Source organism: Quercus robur, chromosome 2 (assembly GCF_932294415.1).
Source record: "Quercus robur chromosome 2, dhQueRobu3.1, whole genome shotgun sequence".
Classification (NCBI taxonomy): Eukaryota; Viridiplantae; Streptophyta; class Magnoliopsida; order Fagales; family Fagaceae; genus Quercus; species Quercus robur.
The window spans coordinates 88,498,485-88,514,319 of NC_065535.1; the positions used below are offsets into that span (position 1 = coordinate 88,498,485).

General features: G+C 35.1%; 1 protein-coding gene across 4 annotated transcripts in view; it reads left to right on the forward strand.

Moving 5' to 3' along the window:
* Positions 1-11,805, forward strand: part of LOC126715660 (cysteine-rich receptor-like protein kinase 3) — a 39,442-nt gene extending 27,637 nt beyond the window's left edge. The window contains exons 1-7 of one of the 4 annotated variants that reach the window (XM_050416389.1): positions 8,129-9,062; positions 9,612-9,722; positions 9,810-9,949; positions 10,044-10,254; positions 10,345-10,579; positions 10,757-10,898; positions 11,026-11,198. In XM_050416389.1, the coding sequence (XP_050272346.1) occupies positions 8,291-9,062; positions 9,612-9,722; positions 9,810-9,949; positions 10,044-10,254; positions 10,345-10,579; positions 10,757-10,898; positions 11,026-11,061 (1,647 nt within the window). In that variant the 5' untranslated portion in view covers positions 8,129-8,290 and the 3' untranslated portion in view covers positions 11,062-11,198. Of the gene's footprint in view, positions 1-8,128; positions 9,063-9,611; positions 9,723-9,809; positions 9,950-10,043; positions 10,255-10,344; positions 10,580-10,756; positions 10,899-11,006 lie in introns of those variants that run through there. The other 3 variants (XM_050416387.1, XM_050416391.1, XM_050416386.1) reach the window with 3 other exon arrangements.
* The last annotated feature ends 4,030 nt before the right edge of the window (positions 11,806-15,835 follow it).

Below are 15,835 nucleotides of genomic sequence, written 5' to 3' on the forward strand. Positions count from 1 at the left end.
CTCTTTGTCTTTTTTGAGTTCTTTATAAGGTTTGGAATCTTTATAAGAAAGGTAGGCTATGTGAAGCCATTGATCCAGCCTTAGGGGCTAATTTTCAAGAAGTGGAGGCTTCCCGATTACTTCAAATAGGGTTGGTTTGTGCACAATCTTTAATGCTAAGGCCATCAATATCAGTAGTTGTGAAAATGCTAACTGATCAACAAGAAATTCCTCAACCAACAGAGCCATGGTTTGTTAGTTCTTGCATTGGAGAAAGTAGTCAATTTGTTTGACACATGATTGATTGAGCCTAGATGAATTTTTCTTCAATGTCAACCTTTATGCTCTTTCATTGGAATTCATGTCACCAGGTATTGTTGTTGCCAAACTCCAAACTTATGGCTTTCCAGAATTTCATTCCATTGTGTTTTGCTTCTTGAATTAGTGCAGAGGATGATTTGCTCAAAAGATGAAATTATCCTGACCTTATTTGGTTCGAGTGATTCAGTCAGCTGTTTGTAATAGTCCTTGGTGATGTTTTAGAAATATATGTTGTTGTCACTTTCCTATATATGTTAACAATACCAATAAACTTAAAGATGCTTTGAGAATCTTTTAATACTAAACTGAAAATTGGATCAATAAAAACAAGAAGAAATAGAAGCCATTTAGAAGGCAATTGAAAGTTTATAATCACCACCACAAGAAGTACAATTTCTTACGGGGGTTGGGCGCAAGAGCCAAGGTGGCTCCAGACTGAAGCTAGGGTGGTCACCTTGATCTGGAAAAAAAAATTATTACATATAAATTTTAAAAATTTTATGATTTTTTATACTTAAAAAAAAAATTTGTGACTATCCTAAATTTTTTTAGGCCCAACATAATTAAATTGTGGACAAAATTTGGCAACAAATTTGGTTGTAGACAAAGGCTATAATTCCACTCAATAATTTTTTATTGGATGAGAATTTTGACAAATTCACTATTGAATTAATTTTTTTTTCTTATAACTTCCATGCTTGCAAAATTTTAAGAATATCAAAAATCAATAGCTCATCAATTAAATGTTTAAATTTTGAGTTTTTTTACTCTAAAATTATAGATACAAAATAGGTTTATGAATTAAATAGTAAATGTAAGGACACGATTCGTAACAACCCGTAACAGTGTTAGGTTCGCACATAAAAAGGGCCCAAACAATATCATTTGTAGAGCGTGGGTTTGAAAGGCTAGGCCTTGGTCACTAGGCAGTGGGTTTTTTGTGATATCCATACATGGTTGAATCGCCTTCGCCCTAGGAGTCTTTCTCCTGGAGGCGGGCTGGGAGGCTCTGGTTTTTGGCCATTATTCCCAGCCCCTTGTCCTGATTGTTCCATTTTCCTTTTATACTAGCTTGTGTTTTTTTATCCTTCGTCCACGTGTAGGATCGACATTACAAGACTGATACTTGTCCCATCAGCCCATACCCAGAGTGGTTGGGGGTGGTTGTAAAAGCTGGAAAGTATGGCTCTGTCAGGTGCAGAGTATTGAATGGCAGTAAAGGCAGCTTTCCATGGTCGTTATACTTTCCAGCATACCCTTTTCTATTGGCGCAAATATTTTAGATTTTTTCCCAAGTTGTTTTTGTACCATTTTTGCCCTTTCTTCTTATGAGATCTCGGACATGCCGAGGACTAAATCGTCCTCGGCTGTGTCCCAAGGCTATTTTGTACTTGTTTTAATGATCCTAGGCTATAACCCTTATCGGCTCGGGCCTTGGGCCCCAATGAATAAATGGGATTGGCCCACGAATTATTGGGCCCCACAATAGCCCCTCAAAACCCTACTGTCCGACCTCTTGGTTGGAGAGGAGGGTTTTGGTAATACCAAGCCTTTATTATGGCTCGTTTAACTCAGCCTCTTATTAATGTTGGCGTTTCTTTATCTGCCCAAGAAACGTACCGATCTACGAGACATTCCTCTGAATTCATTCACAACACGTTCCTGCCGTTTGGTTATCCAAAACGCGCCTTTAATGACTTACATTTATGAGACCATTTAATTTCGATGGTTTGTTGACGATGTGAGGAAGTGGAACGGGTACATTCTCGTTTACAGATTTTCTTGGAAATCTAGACGGATTAAATACCTTCCGTTCCACCCTTCGTATAAGAAGGAAGGCAAGATGATATTTCTCTTGTACAGAGACCCTTTCAATCCTTCTGAAGTCTGAAACCTTTAGCTTCCTCCAGAGTTTACTTTATTCGCTAGTTGTATCTTAACTCGTGATACACTCGAGATAGGAGTAAATAATGAAAGAACCATACCCTTCCCAGAAACTCCGCATTCTTACAAAACTTAAAATGGCTCGGTCAGAGTAAGGATGGCGGAGACTCAAGATCCTTTTTACCCTCCTTTCAGCCAAGATCCGAAGTAGGGGCTCGTCACGTCAAACTTTCGGCGTGACTGAGCTGGGGTTACCCATTATCAGTACCAGCCGCTCTCTCATGAGCATAGCTAACATGGCACCAGCGTGTTAGGAGTCAGGACTGATGCAGGGACTAAGTGCCCCTGCTTCTTCCTCTCTTCGTTCACTGGTGCCTCCTTTTGCCTCTCTTTCCTCTTCTTTCCACCACCAGATCCATCCTGGTGCTTTTCCTTCTTCCTCTTCTTCTCCTCTTTCTTTCTTTTCATCTCCTCCCTCTTCTTCTCCTCCTCTCTCTTCATCTCCTCCCTCTTCTTCTGAAGAAGGTCCTCCTCTCAATATGGGCGCTACTGGGGTAGAGTTTAGAAGGACTTTGGAGACGGGTTTAAAAAGACATCTGAATGTTGATTTGTCATATTGTTGTTGTTGTTTGTCTTTTTTTTATTATTGTTTTTATAGCTTGTTTTCTATGTAGGCTTGTTTAAGCCCCTCATTGTACGCTGTAATACATCTTCATATTAATAAAAGACGTCTTTGCTTTATTTCATATATCCTATCCCTTCTTTTTTGAAATGGTTGTGCCGTGAATAGATGTACTGTCCTGGGACTTCTTTTTTTGTTTTGATACTATAAATGATGCTTAGGGCCAAAATCCTAGTTAGTAAAAGGATCTTGCTTTGTGCTTATTGGAATTATCTAGCATGATAGCACCGACTTGAACAAATGGTACTTAGGGCAGAAATCTTTACTGAGACCATAATGTTTATAACGAACTGAACAAAATTGTTCTGCACAGTAATGCCAACCTGGAAAAGAAATACTTAGGGCCAAAATCCCTTACCAAGATAAAAGATACTATTATGAACTTATGAGAGACGTTTGGCACAATAATGCCAACTTGAACAAATGACACTTAGGGTTGAAACCCTTGCTAAGGAAAACATATTATTATGAACTTAATAGAGTTGTTCAGCACTATAATGCCAACCTGGAAAAGAAATACTTACCCCAAGAATAGCCAAGATGACAGCTGAATGCTCAGGGAGGTGTAGGAGGTAGTCATCCGAGGACATATAACCCAAGAATGAACAGCCTCTACAGGTTGCCGAGTAGGAAGGCGTTTCACCATCTGCCTAACAACCTTCAAGGCTTTAACTTTCTCTGGTACTTGATCTGAGGATTGAGTAATTTAGAGTTCTTATTAAGTAGCTGACATTTCCATAGGTTTGAGTTCGAAACTCATCTTTTCTTCCAAGTAGTTGGTTTCCACATAGGTTTGAGTCCGAGAACCATACAATACCTTGGTTCTGTCCAAAACTCAGTTTTCTCATCTAAGTAGTTGGTTTCCCCATAGGTTTGAGTCCGAGGACCATACAATACCTAGGTTCTGTCCAAAACTCAGTTTTCTCATCTAAGTAGTTGGTTTCCCCATAGGTTTGAGTCCGAGGACCATACAATACCTAGGTTTTGTCCAAAACTCAGTTTTCTCATCTAAGTAGTTAGTTTCCCCATAGGTTTGATTCCGAGGACCATACAATACCTTGGTTCTGTCCAAAACTCAGTTTTCTCATTTAAGTAGTTGGTTTCCCCATAGGTTTGAGTCTGAGGACCATACAATACCTTGGTTCTGTCCAAAACTCAGTTTTCTCATCTAAGTAGTTGGTTTCCCCATAGGTTTGAGTCCAAGGACCATACAATACCTAGGTTCTGTCCAAAACTCAGTTTTCTCATCTAAGTAGTTGGTTTCCCCGTAGGTTTGAGTCCGAGGACCATACAATACCTAGGTTCTGTCCAAAACTCAGTTTTCTCATCTAAGTAGTTGGTTTCCCCATAGGTTTGAGTCCGAGGACCATACAATACCTTGGTTCTGTCCAAAACTCAATTTTCTCATCTAAGTAGTTGGTTTCCCCATAGGTTTGAGTCCAAGGACCATATAATACCTTGGTTCTGTCCAAAACTCAGTTTTCTCATCTAAGTAGTTGGTTTCCCCATAGGTTTGAGTCCGAGGACCATACAATACCTAGGTTCTGTCCAAAACTCAGTTTTTTCATCTAAGTAGTTGGTTTCCCCATAGGTTTGAGTTCGAGGACCATACAATACCTTGGTTCTGTCCAAAACTCAGTTTTCTCATCTAAGTAGTTGGTTTCCCCATAGGTTTGAGTCCGAGGACCATACAATACCTTGATTCTGTCCAAAACTTAGTTTTCTCATCTAAGTAGTTGGTTTCCACATAGGTTTGAGTCCGAGGACCATACAATACCTTGGTTCTGTCCAAAACTCAGTTTTCTCATCTAAGTAGTTGGTTTCCCCATAGGTTTGAGTCCGAGGACCATACAATACCTAGGTTCTGTCCAAAACTCAGTTTTTGGCATGGAGCCTTGGTTTTAGGGGGATTAGCTCCTCGACCAAGCCCCTAGAACCATCCATGCGATTGACGCTACAAAGCGTAGCCCCTAGTCAGGAGTCATAGCCCCTAGTGAAATTTTACGCTAGAACACTATAACCAGCTGTTAGAAATGACAAGGGAATTGTCTCGACCTATCGCCTATGCCAAGACACAAGCCTCCCCACAGACGGCGCCAATTGTAAGGACACGATTCGTAATGACCCATAACAGTGTTGGGTTCGCACGTAAAAAGGGCCCAAACAATATCATTTGTAGAGCGTGGGTTTGAAAGGCTAGGCCTTGGTCACCAGGCAGTGGGTTTTTCATGATATCCATACATGGTTGAATCGCCTTCGCCCTAGGAGTCTTTCTCCTGGAGGAGGGCTGGGAGGCTCTGGTTTTTGGCCATTATTTCCAGCCCCTTGTCCTGATTGTTCCCTTTTCCTTTTATACTAGCTTGTGTTTTTTTATCCTTCGTCCACATGTAAGATCGACATTCCAAGACTGATACTTGTCCCATCAGCCCATACCCAGAGTGGTTGGGGGTGGTTGTAAAAGCTGGAAAGTATGGCTCTGTCAGGTGCAGAGTATTGAATGGCAGTAAAGGCAGCTTTTCCTGGTCGTTATACTTTCTAGCATACCCTTTTCTATTGGCGCAGATATTTTAAATTTTTTCCCAAGTTGTTTCTGTACCATTTTTGCCCTTTCTTCTTATGAGATCTCGGACATGCCGAGGACTGAATCGTCCTCGGCTGTGTCCCAAGGCTATTTTGTACTTGTTTTAATGATCTTGGGCTATAACCCTTCTCGGCTCGGGCCTTGGGCCCCAATGAATAAATGGGATTGGCCCACGAATTATTGGGCCCCACAATAAATAATATCCAATTGGCATTAAATTTGACATTTGTTTTAAGAATATAAAGAACATGTAATTCAACTCTTAGATATTCAAAATATGTAGCCATATTGATTTGTTTAATAAAAGTTGTAGCCTAAGGCTACAACTAAGTTTGTAGCCAATTTTTTTCCTTAAACTTTGATTTCCCTTAACAATATATTAGGTCCTTAGGAAAAAAAAAAAAAAAAAAAAAAAAAAAAAAAAAAAAAACTCAAGAAAAATTTTATTTAACTAATTTTTTTAAATAAGATATAGCTTGCGGCATTGATAATGAGACTATCATGCAACGATTTCAAAATACATAAAAAACTCGTAGAAGAAAATTATAAAACTTTATGTATGTGTTTTTTTTAGTCAAAATATGATTTTTTTTTTTAATATTAGATTTTGTATAATTTAAGTTTTTTAATGATCATCCTAAAAAATTTTACTGGAGCCGCCAATTAATAAGTTAATACTGGAGTTCAAGTCTATAGAAAAGAATTTCACACACTTCCATTTAGATTAGGCTTGAGCAAAGATTTCAAGTTTATAATTTAAGATTTGGTTAGCGAAATAGTTTTTATTTTTTATTTTGATTAGTAGTTCGGGAAGTACCTGAAAGTAAAGGTTGAGAAGCAGTTTTGGGCTTTCTTTACTAAATGGGCCTTGTGGCTTGCTTGTGGAGGTCCTTGGTGGATGGAACCTCTGATGTCGGTTTTTTTCTCCACGATTGAGGCTAGGGTGTCTGTTTGTTTTTTGTTTTTTTTTTTTTGAGAAGGAGGGTGTTTGTTTGTTTGTTTATTTTTAATATTGGATTTGAGGTAGATTTTATGTCGAGCCAAAACTATTGGTTTTTCATATACACAAATGCCTATAGCTTGGTGTTATTATTAGGCATCTACAGCCTTGCAGGTTCAACCCAAAGCCCATTAGTTCCATTCATCTCAAAGGAGTTAATTTTCGTACCAATGTTTTATATATATATATATATATATATATATTGTTGATAAAATACCAATTATATATTGGTTTGGTTGGTTCCAGTGTAAAAAAAAAAATAAAAAATAAAAAAAATTTTGGAAAAGAATAAGTGAAAAAACCAAAACCAACCACTTTGGGGAAAAATAAATCCCGAATTGCACAAGTATGTGTGATGCTTTATGATTCTAATTATAAATGTGACTTGCTAGATTATTTCCAGACCATAATTAGAATCATAAAAGGGTTTAATCACAAACATCTTGTATTAGACCTGAGATTTTGACCCTAGAATAAATTTCTCTAATAAGATTTGGGTTTTCTCTTCAAGAACTTGAACATTCATGGCTGAAAGTATGTTCCATTTATTCTTCTGGGTAACTTTTTTTTTTTTTTTTTTTCATAATTCATAGCATTGGTCTTTAAAATTGCTATATATACTCGAGTAAGCCTTCATGGCTCATGCTCATGATCATTTTGCCTTTCTCTTTTCACAAATAACTTGGCTCAAAATTTCAGACCTTCTCCTAGCTTGGGTTCTTATTGATCCTTGATAAGATGTTAGACACCGACCACTTTAACATAGATATTAATTTCAAGTTGCGTATATGTACTCATTATTGGTCACGTAAAAGTAAGACTTCATCTTAACTTCTCTTTAAGTGGTCTCTATTGGGCAGCTGAGAGGTCAGTCAATTAGTAATGCTATGGAGACACCCTTCACATACCCAAATTCACACGTTGCTCCTTCAAAAAAGAAAAAAGAAAAAAAAAATTCATATCTTGTTTATGTGTCAACTCTTGATTGGATTTCAGTATTTTTAAGTACATGTATGTCCGTTTGAGAATAACTTATCTAGTTTTTTGTTGAAAACATTTTACTGAAAGTGTGTTAAAGTACATTTCAAAAAAAAGAAAGTGTGTTAAAGTATATTTATATTTGAAAATTAAAAAAAAAAAAAAAAAAAAAAAAGGTGAGATTTTAAAAAACTATACATAAAAACTAAAAAGTTAAATGCTGGAACTGAAATTGGCAAATTCATGTGAAAGTACTTAAATTCAATTAAGAGTTGATACATAAGGATGATGTATTTTTGGGTGTGAAAATTGGAAGAATATATCGTATTTCGGTTGCATAAGTCCTCATTTTCACGAAGTCCACGTACCTGCGGAATAGATGTGTCCTTCCCTGGCATTACTGGTTGGTGAATGGCTATTCAAGTTGTCTTTGGTGGGACCACTGTTTGCTCTAAATTCGTTTTGTCTTTTCAATTCAAAGCCACCAGAATAGGAAATATCATAGCAACCGTCCTCGGTTAGATCTAATTACATTTTCGACGCGTAACATACTAACATTTCTAATGGCTATTTGAAAAAAAAGAAAAAAGAAAAAAAAAAAAGTAGTAATCAATAATTGGAGTTAAATGTCAACCACACTGATAGCTCGAACTACTTGTGTGTTTTTAAAAGCAAATTTCCTCGTAGTTTGATCCTTTTTTTTTTTTTTTAAATGTTGCGTGAAGAGAACTGATATCTCTTTGCATAGTTTCTTTATACAAAAAGCCAATCAAGTATCAATTCAGAGCACTCTCCATCAATCAGAACACAGAGTTGGTCTGTTCTCAACGATTACATATCCAACTCTTGCTCTTTTTTCGGTTTGATGTATCACTCAATCTTTGTTCTTCTTCTTTTCTTGTTATCTTTCTTTGTATATAGTTCTCTTTCTGACCCAAGAGCCACAGAGGCTGCTCTTATATGCACAAACAAATCAGCAGCCTTGTCTGAGCGTCAAACTTTCATAGCAAACTTCTTGGCAACCATGGACACTACGACCCCATTGGTTGCCACACAAAGATATGCAGCTGTCATGAATGGGACTGGTAATACCACAGTTTACACCTTTGGTGAGTGCATGAAAGATCTCTCTCAGACAGACTGTGATCTCTGTTTTGCACAGAGCAAGACCAGGATACAATACTGCTATCCATTTGTGAGAGCCATTCGTGGAGGCAGGCTTTTCATGGACGGGTGTTATCTCAGGTACGATGACTACAATTTCTTCAATAGTACTTTGGATTCACGAGACATAACCGTGTGTGGGACACAAGATTTTGTGGGGAACCATAGTGTTTTTGGAGCTAATGTAGAAGAGTTGGTGAGGAATCTGAGTGTGGAAGCACCTAAGAATGATAATTTCTTTGTGGGATTCGTGAATAAAGGAAATATAATGGTTTATGGATTGGCTCAGTGTTGGGAATTAGTGAGTAGGACTGGTTGTGAGAGGTGCTTGGCCAATGCTTTCTATAATATCAGTTCATGTACTCCAAAGGAAGAAGGAAGAGTCTTGAATGCTGGGTGTTACATGAGGTATTCCACTCAAAAGTTTTATTATAATTCAAGTAATACAGTGGGAGGAAATAATATCCATCAAGGTGAGTTTTTTCTTTTGTTGGTAAAGATTTATAGTTTTTTTTCTTCTTTACCTCATCAAAGCAATTAGTCCTTGACTACACCAATTATTTAGTTTTAGGATTTCCTCCTTGCTTGACTTAGCCAAAGCCCATAGATGAAAGTGGATTTGGAATTGGCCTTATATAATCTAAAACTTTTATGCCATCAAAAGGATGATTCATAAAGTTTTGTTTCTGGTTCTTTTGTTTTCTTAGGTGGACTTCTTCAGAGCTTAGATTTTAGATTGTTCGGGCTTTGGAATTCATAAATTAAATAATTTACTAAATGGTATGACTACACAAAAAAGTTGTAGTGGATCCATTTATAATATGATTGTTACACAGAAAACATAACTAAGAATTCGCATTTTCGTAAATGACAAATAAAACATCTTTTTTTCGTGAGAATTTGACATTTACATATAAAGAGAGTGCTTGTATAAAAGTCCTTCACAATTTTCGTCTAATAAATGCTTTAAACATTCCTTTATATATATGCTTTATAATGATTATTATGTTTTTCTTGGTTAGGATACCACTCAGCTATTACTTTGGCTGCAACAAGTTCTGCTTTGGCACTTGTTTTGGTTGTAACAACTGTTGTTTTTATTGTGAGGAAGAAAATATTGAAGAAGAGGAGAGGTACCTATGTTTTATATTTAGATTTTGAAATATTTTATGTGACGTATTGAGTTTATAGTTAGCTTATTTTCTTGGCCTTTGTTTCAGAGAGAAAGCTAGTAGGTGATCTGCTGGCCACCCTAAACAAGTCCAAACTTAATTTTTCATATGAAATTCTAGAAAGGGCCACAAATTTCTTTCATAGTTCCAATAAGCTGGGACAAGGAGGTTCTGGTTCAGTTTACAAGGTAAATTCAGGTTTCATTATCTATATTTGTCATTTGAGGTACTGAGATTTTTGCACATTAAATTAAGTAGGTAGATTTCTTTGTTTCATATCAGGGAGTTTTACCGGATGGGAGAGTTATTGCTGTTAAGAGGCTCTTCTTCAATAGTGTACAATGGGTGGATCATTTCTTTAATGAAGTCAATTTGATCAGTGACATCCATCACAAAAATCTAGTAAAACTATTGGGATGCAGCATTACAGGCCCTGAAAGCCTTCTTGTTTATGAATATGTACCAAATCAAAGCCTTCATGATTACTTTTCTGGTTCCATACTAATCTTGAACTCTCATTCACTTTAGAATATTGCTCTCTTATTCAGTTCATTTACTTGTGCCCGCTTCTGATTTGATTCAGTTAAAAAGAATCTTCAGCTGCTAAGGTGGGATGTGAGGTACAAAATCATATTGGGTACAGCTGAGGGCTTGGCCTACCTTCATGAGGAATCAAAATTGAGAATAATTCATAGAGACATAAAATTAAGCAATATTCTTCTCAATGAGGACTTTATGCCAAAGATTGCAGACTTTGGACTTGCTAGATTATTTCCAGAAGATAAGACTCACATCAGCACTGCAATTGCTGGCACATTGTTAAGTGCCATGACCTTCTATATTATCTTCTTTTGTTCATAATGAAGTTTATTGTTCTGTGATTAATAATGTCACATTCACATGTAAAAAATTCCATGTTAATAATATTTGAGCCTATTATCTCTGATTACATATTCATTTCCAAGATAAGAATTGTCCATATTTGTGTTCTTTAGGGGTTACATGGCTCCAGAATATGTTGTTCGTGGCAAGTTGACTGAGAAGGCAGATGTTTACAGTTTTGGAGTTCTAATCCTTGAAGTTGTATGTGGAAAGAGAAATAGTTCGTTTTCCGAAAATTCTTCTATCCTACAAATGGTAAATGTTTTTACCTGGCCTATTAGCCAATATACGTTTAGTGATAAATAATTCTCTTCTTAAGTCTAAAATCTTGACAAAGCCTTTTTTTTCCCCATTTTTTTAAAGGTTTGGAATCTTTATGTAGCGAGTAGGCCATGTGAAGCAGTTGATCCAGAATTAGAGGCTAATTTTCAAGAAGTGGAAGCATCTCAATTACTTCAAATAGGCTTACTTTGTGTACAAGCATCTGCAGAACTGAGGCCATCAATGCCAGTAGTTGTGAAAATGCTAACTCATAGTCAAGACATTCCTCAACCAACACAGCCACCATTTCTTAATTCTAGCATTAGAGAAGCTAACCAAATTGTTCCACTTAGAGCTTATAATTTTCAGCTCGATTCGGACACCCAGACTTCAGGGAACAGCATGACAGAAAGCTTGATTGATCCTAGATGAACATTTATTTTATTCACTTTTTCATGGGAACCCATGTCACCAGGTGTTGCTGTTGCCAGCTTGAAATTCCTAGCTTTCCAGTGTGTTCCTTCTTGAATTAGTACAGAGGAGATTCTTGCTCAAAGAGGCAGAGCTCAGATGGCTCAAGTGACTAGGTCAGGTAACAGTCCTTGGGGAGCCTAATGAAGATCATAATTCATAGGATACAAAGTGATCCAGGGCTATGACCTGTACCAGGTGCTAAAATACTGATATAGAATTAGATTGTTGTCTATTTTCTTGATATTCTAACAATATGGGTAGTGCTAAATGCCACATCCTACATGAAAAGAGTTGCTTATTACTCTTCTACAATGCATATACAAGAAAATTAGAAAACCTCACGGTATTGAAATATTAAGAAACCATAGAACTTCATGGATATGACGCCTTGTATTCAAGTGTTCAATGCCATTCACACTTCCTCTTCTATGAGATCTGTATTTCTCTTTTTTCCAATCTTCATCCTAACTTTTAATTCTTGTATTACTATGATGTGTGCTTTCATTATAACCAACGACCAACGGAGGCTCCTAGATGCAATATATATTAATTATTAGATTTTTATTCAACATGTACAAAATTATCTTGTCTATATGAAGAACCAATTGGTATCTTAACCTTATGGTAAGAACATGCAATAGTTATGAAGTGGATATCATAGTTCAAATCTTTTCATAACTATTAAAAAATGTCGATATTATTTCTTATAATGCTCTAACATGACAATGTTTTGCAATTTTTTTTTTAAATTAAAAAATTCTTTCTAAACATCTCCCATATTACTTCTTCCAACCTATAGTTACTAACTTTGGCATTCTCTCCTATGTTTCAACCCCTTCTTTTATATCAATACCAGTTAATACTAGCGTACCATTTTGGAATTACCGCTACTTTTACATGCACACACAAATTAAAATCCACACATTGTTCTCTTCTTCGAATAACCCATTTTCATGTCCTTCAAACACATTCTTGTTAAATTCGATATTAGATTTTGGGCTCTATATTAAATTTATGGGTTTCTATATTTTGAGCTTGGGCTCTACTTTAAATTCGACAAATAAATTTTATTATAAAAAAAGCTAAGAATTGAGACTTGTTTGTTTCCAAAGAAAATTAACCAACAAGAAATATTTTATTTATTTTTTATTTTTAATACATCGATAGTTGGGCATGGGGGGATCTGAATCTTGGATGTATCCATTGAAAATATCATGATGTGCAAATCAGTTAAACTACAAAACTCTTAACAAGAAAAGCTAAAAAATGAAATTTCAACTTTGAAATGTTATTTTAACCAAAAATTTACTCAAAATAAAACATAAGTTGTGGTTTTAAAAAAAATTATTAAAACCTAACTTTCCTTTACAAAAATCCCTAAAAAAACATTAATCATTTTATGTCAAAATCATATATAATCTCAAAGAACCTGCAATTTGAGAATAAAAAACAATGATAAGAAAGGCAAAGGAGATTGGTGTTGATTTTTATTTGTGTGATGTCACTATTTGGAAAAATTATCTTTTGAAATGGTATTACAAAAACATCTCTTTCACAACACGTATGAGTCCCACACATATGAGGCCCACAAATACCTTTTCAAGTGGGGGTGGCTGTGAAATGAGGTGTGTTGATTGGATGAACTAGGGTGCGCCATTGTGAGATGAGCTGTGAAAGGAAGTATGTGCAAAGGTGTGTGTTCACAAACACTTAAAAATTCACTTTTTAAGTTTAATACATTGCCCATAATACAGTAGCCCAATATATTAACACAGCATATTTAAAACCCCTAATCAGCATAAGGGAAAGAGAGAGGAGAAAGGTGGCAGGGTTGTCCCCTAGGCACCTAGTCTACCCAATTCTTAATAAGTTTTTTGGATTCTAATTCTCTGGAGTGTTAGTCATGATTTCTTTTTGAAAACAATGTAATCCAATGAGAATTTGTCACAAAAACACAATTAATAGAAAGATATCAAGGAATGCAACATTAACAAGGGGTACATCAAATTTATTCAAGTCATGTTAGGGATATTGGGAAACTATAAATTTGACTATTTGAGGCTTATAAAATAATGTGTTACTAATTATATTCATAAAAAGTACTTAAAATGTTCATTTATCAGGTAGTTAAAGTCCATCATTAATTATAACTAGTATGTTGCCCGTGCGATGCACGGATAATAGTGTAATACTTTATATAATTTTTTTTGGAGAATATTTTACATATCTTATAGCATATTTGTTATAAAACTTTGTTAGTAATAAGTTCATTATAAAAAGTAATAATTATAAATTGCACACACAAATCCATTGTAAATATTTTGTTCAAGTAATGAGCAATAAAATAAACAACTTTGGAGTAATATTGTATAATAAAAGTTGATAAAAGCATGTTAATTTATTCCATATTATTGATCTTTATTATGTGACGTAATAAAGAGCTTCACTGTGAAATCTTTTTTTTTTTTTGGTTCTTCAATGCTTTATGTAAATCTTGTTGAGGGGCGCCATATTATCATCATCTGTTTCTTCATTTTCAACATTTCAAGTTTGGTCCATCTTTATTTGTTCAATTTTGAGATTTCATTAGTTTTTTCTTTTGTCGCATCATTTGTGTTAATCACTAATAAATTGGCATTGGAAGATTCCTGACCGGATCTTACAAAGTTTGGACTTGTGGATTTGTTGTCACTAAGATTTTATGTAAGTATCTGCGTTCATATTAAATTTCAGTGATGTGACAGTTTTTTGTAAATGATTTTATATTTTTTTTTTTTGTTACTGTATAAAGAATAGCATAGCAAAAGAGTTAATATAGCACATTGGATTGTGTTTTTTTTTTTTTTTTCCATACTTTTTTGTCATTTGAAGGTGCATCAAAAATCATAGTAGTTGTGTAATTTTCAAAACCATCCTTTAAATTGAATTCATTCAAACAAAGTAGGAAAATGTATTTTCTTCCTCTTTTTTTTTTTTTTTTTTTTTTTTTTTTTTTTTTTTTTTTTTTTTCCAGATCATGTGGAATTCCTTCTTCAATATCAATATGCATATGAGGAATATATTTAATATATATTATGATAAAAAAACTATACAATAATTTAACAATTTAAATAAGTTGTACCTCAGTTTATTTTTCAACGAGATCTCTTGCAGATTTATTTAGGATTTTCTCAACGTCTTGATCTATCACAAAAGTTGGTTTATTAATTGCATCAAAAACTTCAATTTGAATAATGTATATGAAGTAGTTTGCAAATGTATATATAGTACTTATAGTGAGATGAATATGTTACAAATATTTGGAGAGAATGTAGTTAATGTTGTTAGGACATATGTGAATCATGTTAGAAACATATGTCAATATAGAATTGGCTAATCCTTTTACAAAATGCACTTTACTTGTAATTGGGTAGATCTCGGATGTGTTTAATACTTCAAGGAACAAGATTTCAAGTTCAAGTGTTAAAGTCATGCAAGTTTGTTCAAGAATCAAGTGAAAAAGTGCTGGATTTTAAAACTCAACAGCTAGTATCTATCGAGGTTTAAAAGGCTGTTTAAGCTCGATGCTTGACAATTGCTCGATAGATAGGGTATCTATCGAGATTTAAGAAAATCAGATTTTTAATTCTGATTCATCCAATCCGTGTATAGATGTTTGATCTTTCTTTTCTCATAACCCTAAACATATATAAGGATTGTTTTAAGGGCCGTCACAGCTGATGCACCTCAATGCAAAAGTTTTTCACAAGCATATTGTGAACTGGAGACATATGCCCTAATTCATCTTTCTATTCAAGAAGCTGTTGTGTTTGTACATCGCAGGGTTTTGTAACCAAGGAGTTTCATGATCTTCATCATATGATGAATTGAAGAACTTTGCAGCCAACATCCTTCTCAAGTTGATGTGTAAGCCACGTACTGGGATCCACGCATCAAATTGGTTAGTCACATACTGGAAGTCGTGCATTGAAAGGAGAGATTGTCACTACAGAACAAGTCCAATTGGGTATTGGGGTAAGGGTTTAATTGTAGGTTGGTATAAGGTATTAGGATTCCTTTACTTGTAACCGCTTGTTGTGATAATAATGAATTCTCAGGAGTGGTGACCTTAAAATCACCTCGTGGGGTTTTTATCGTGTAAGTTTTCTCAATTCGTAAACAAACCACCGTGTCAATTTATTTTTCGCTGCATTTTAACTTAGTTGGTGATTTGTTTGTACTGCCACGCTTATTGCATGCTAATTTAATTAATTAATTAACTTGACTAATTAATTGGTTAATTCATCACAATAGGTCAATACATTTTTGGCCTGTCAAATGTAAGTGCCTTTAACCTTAAGATAGTGAGATATTTCACATTTTGCACACCAAAATGATCTTAATTGTGATGTGACCTTCCTTTCATAAAGCACGCATGAAATATAATACCAACCCTTCGTTGTATCAATGTTGCTTGT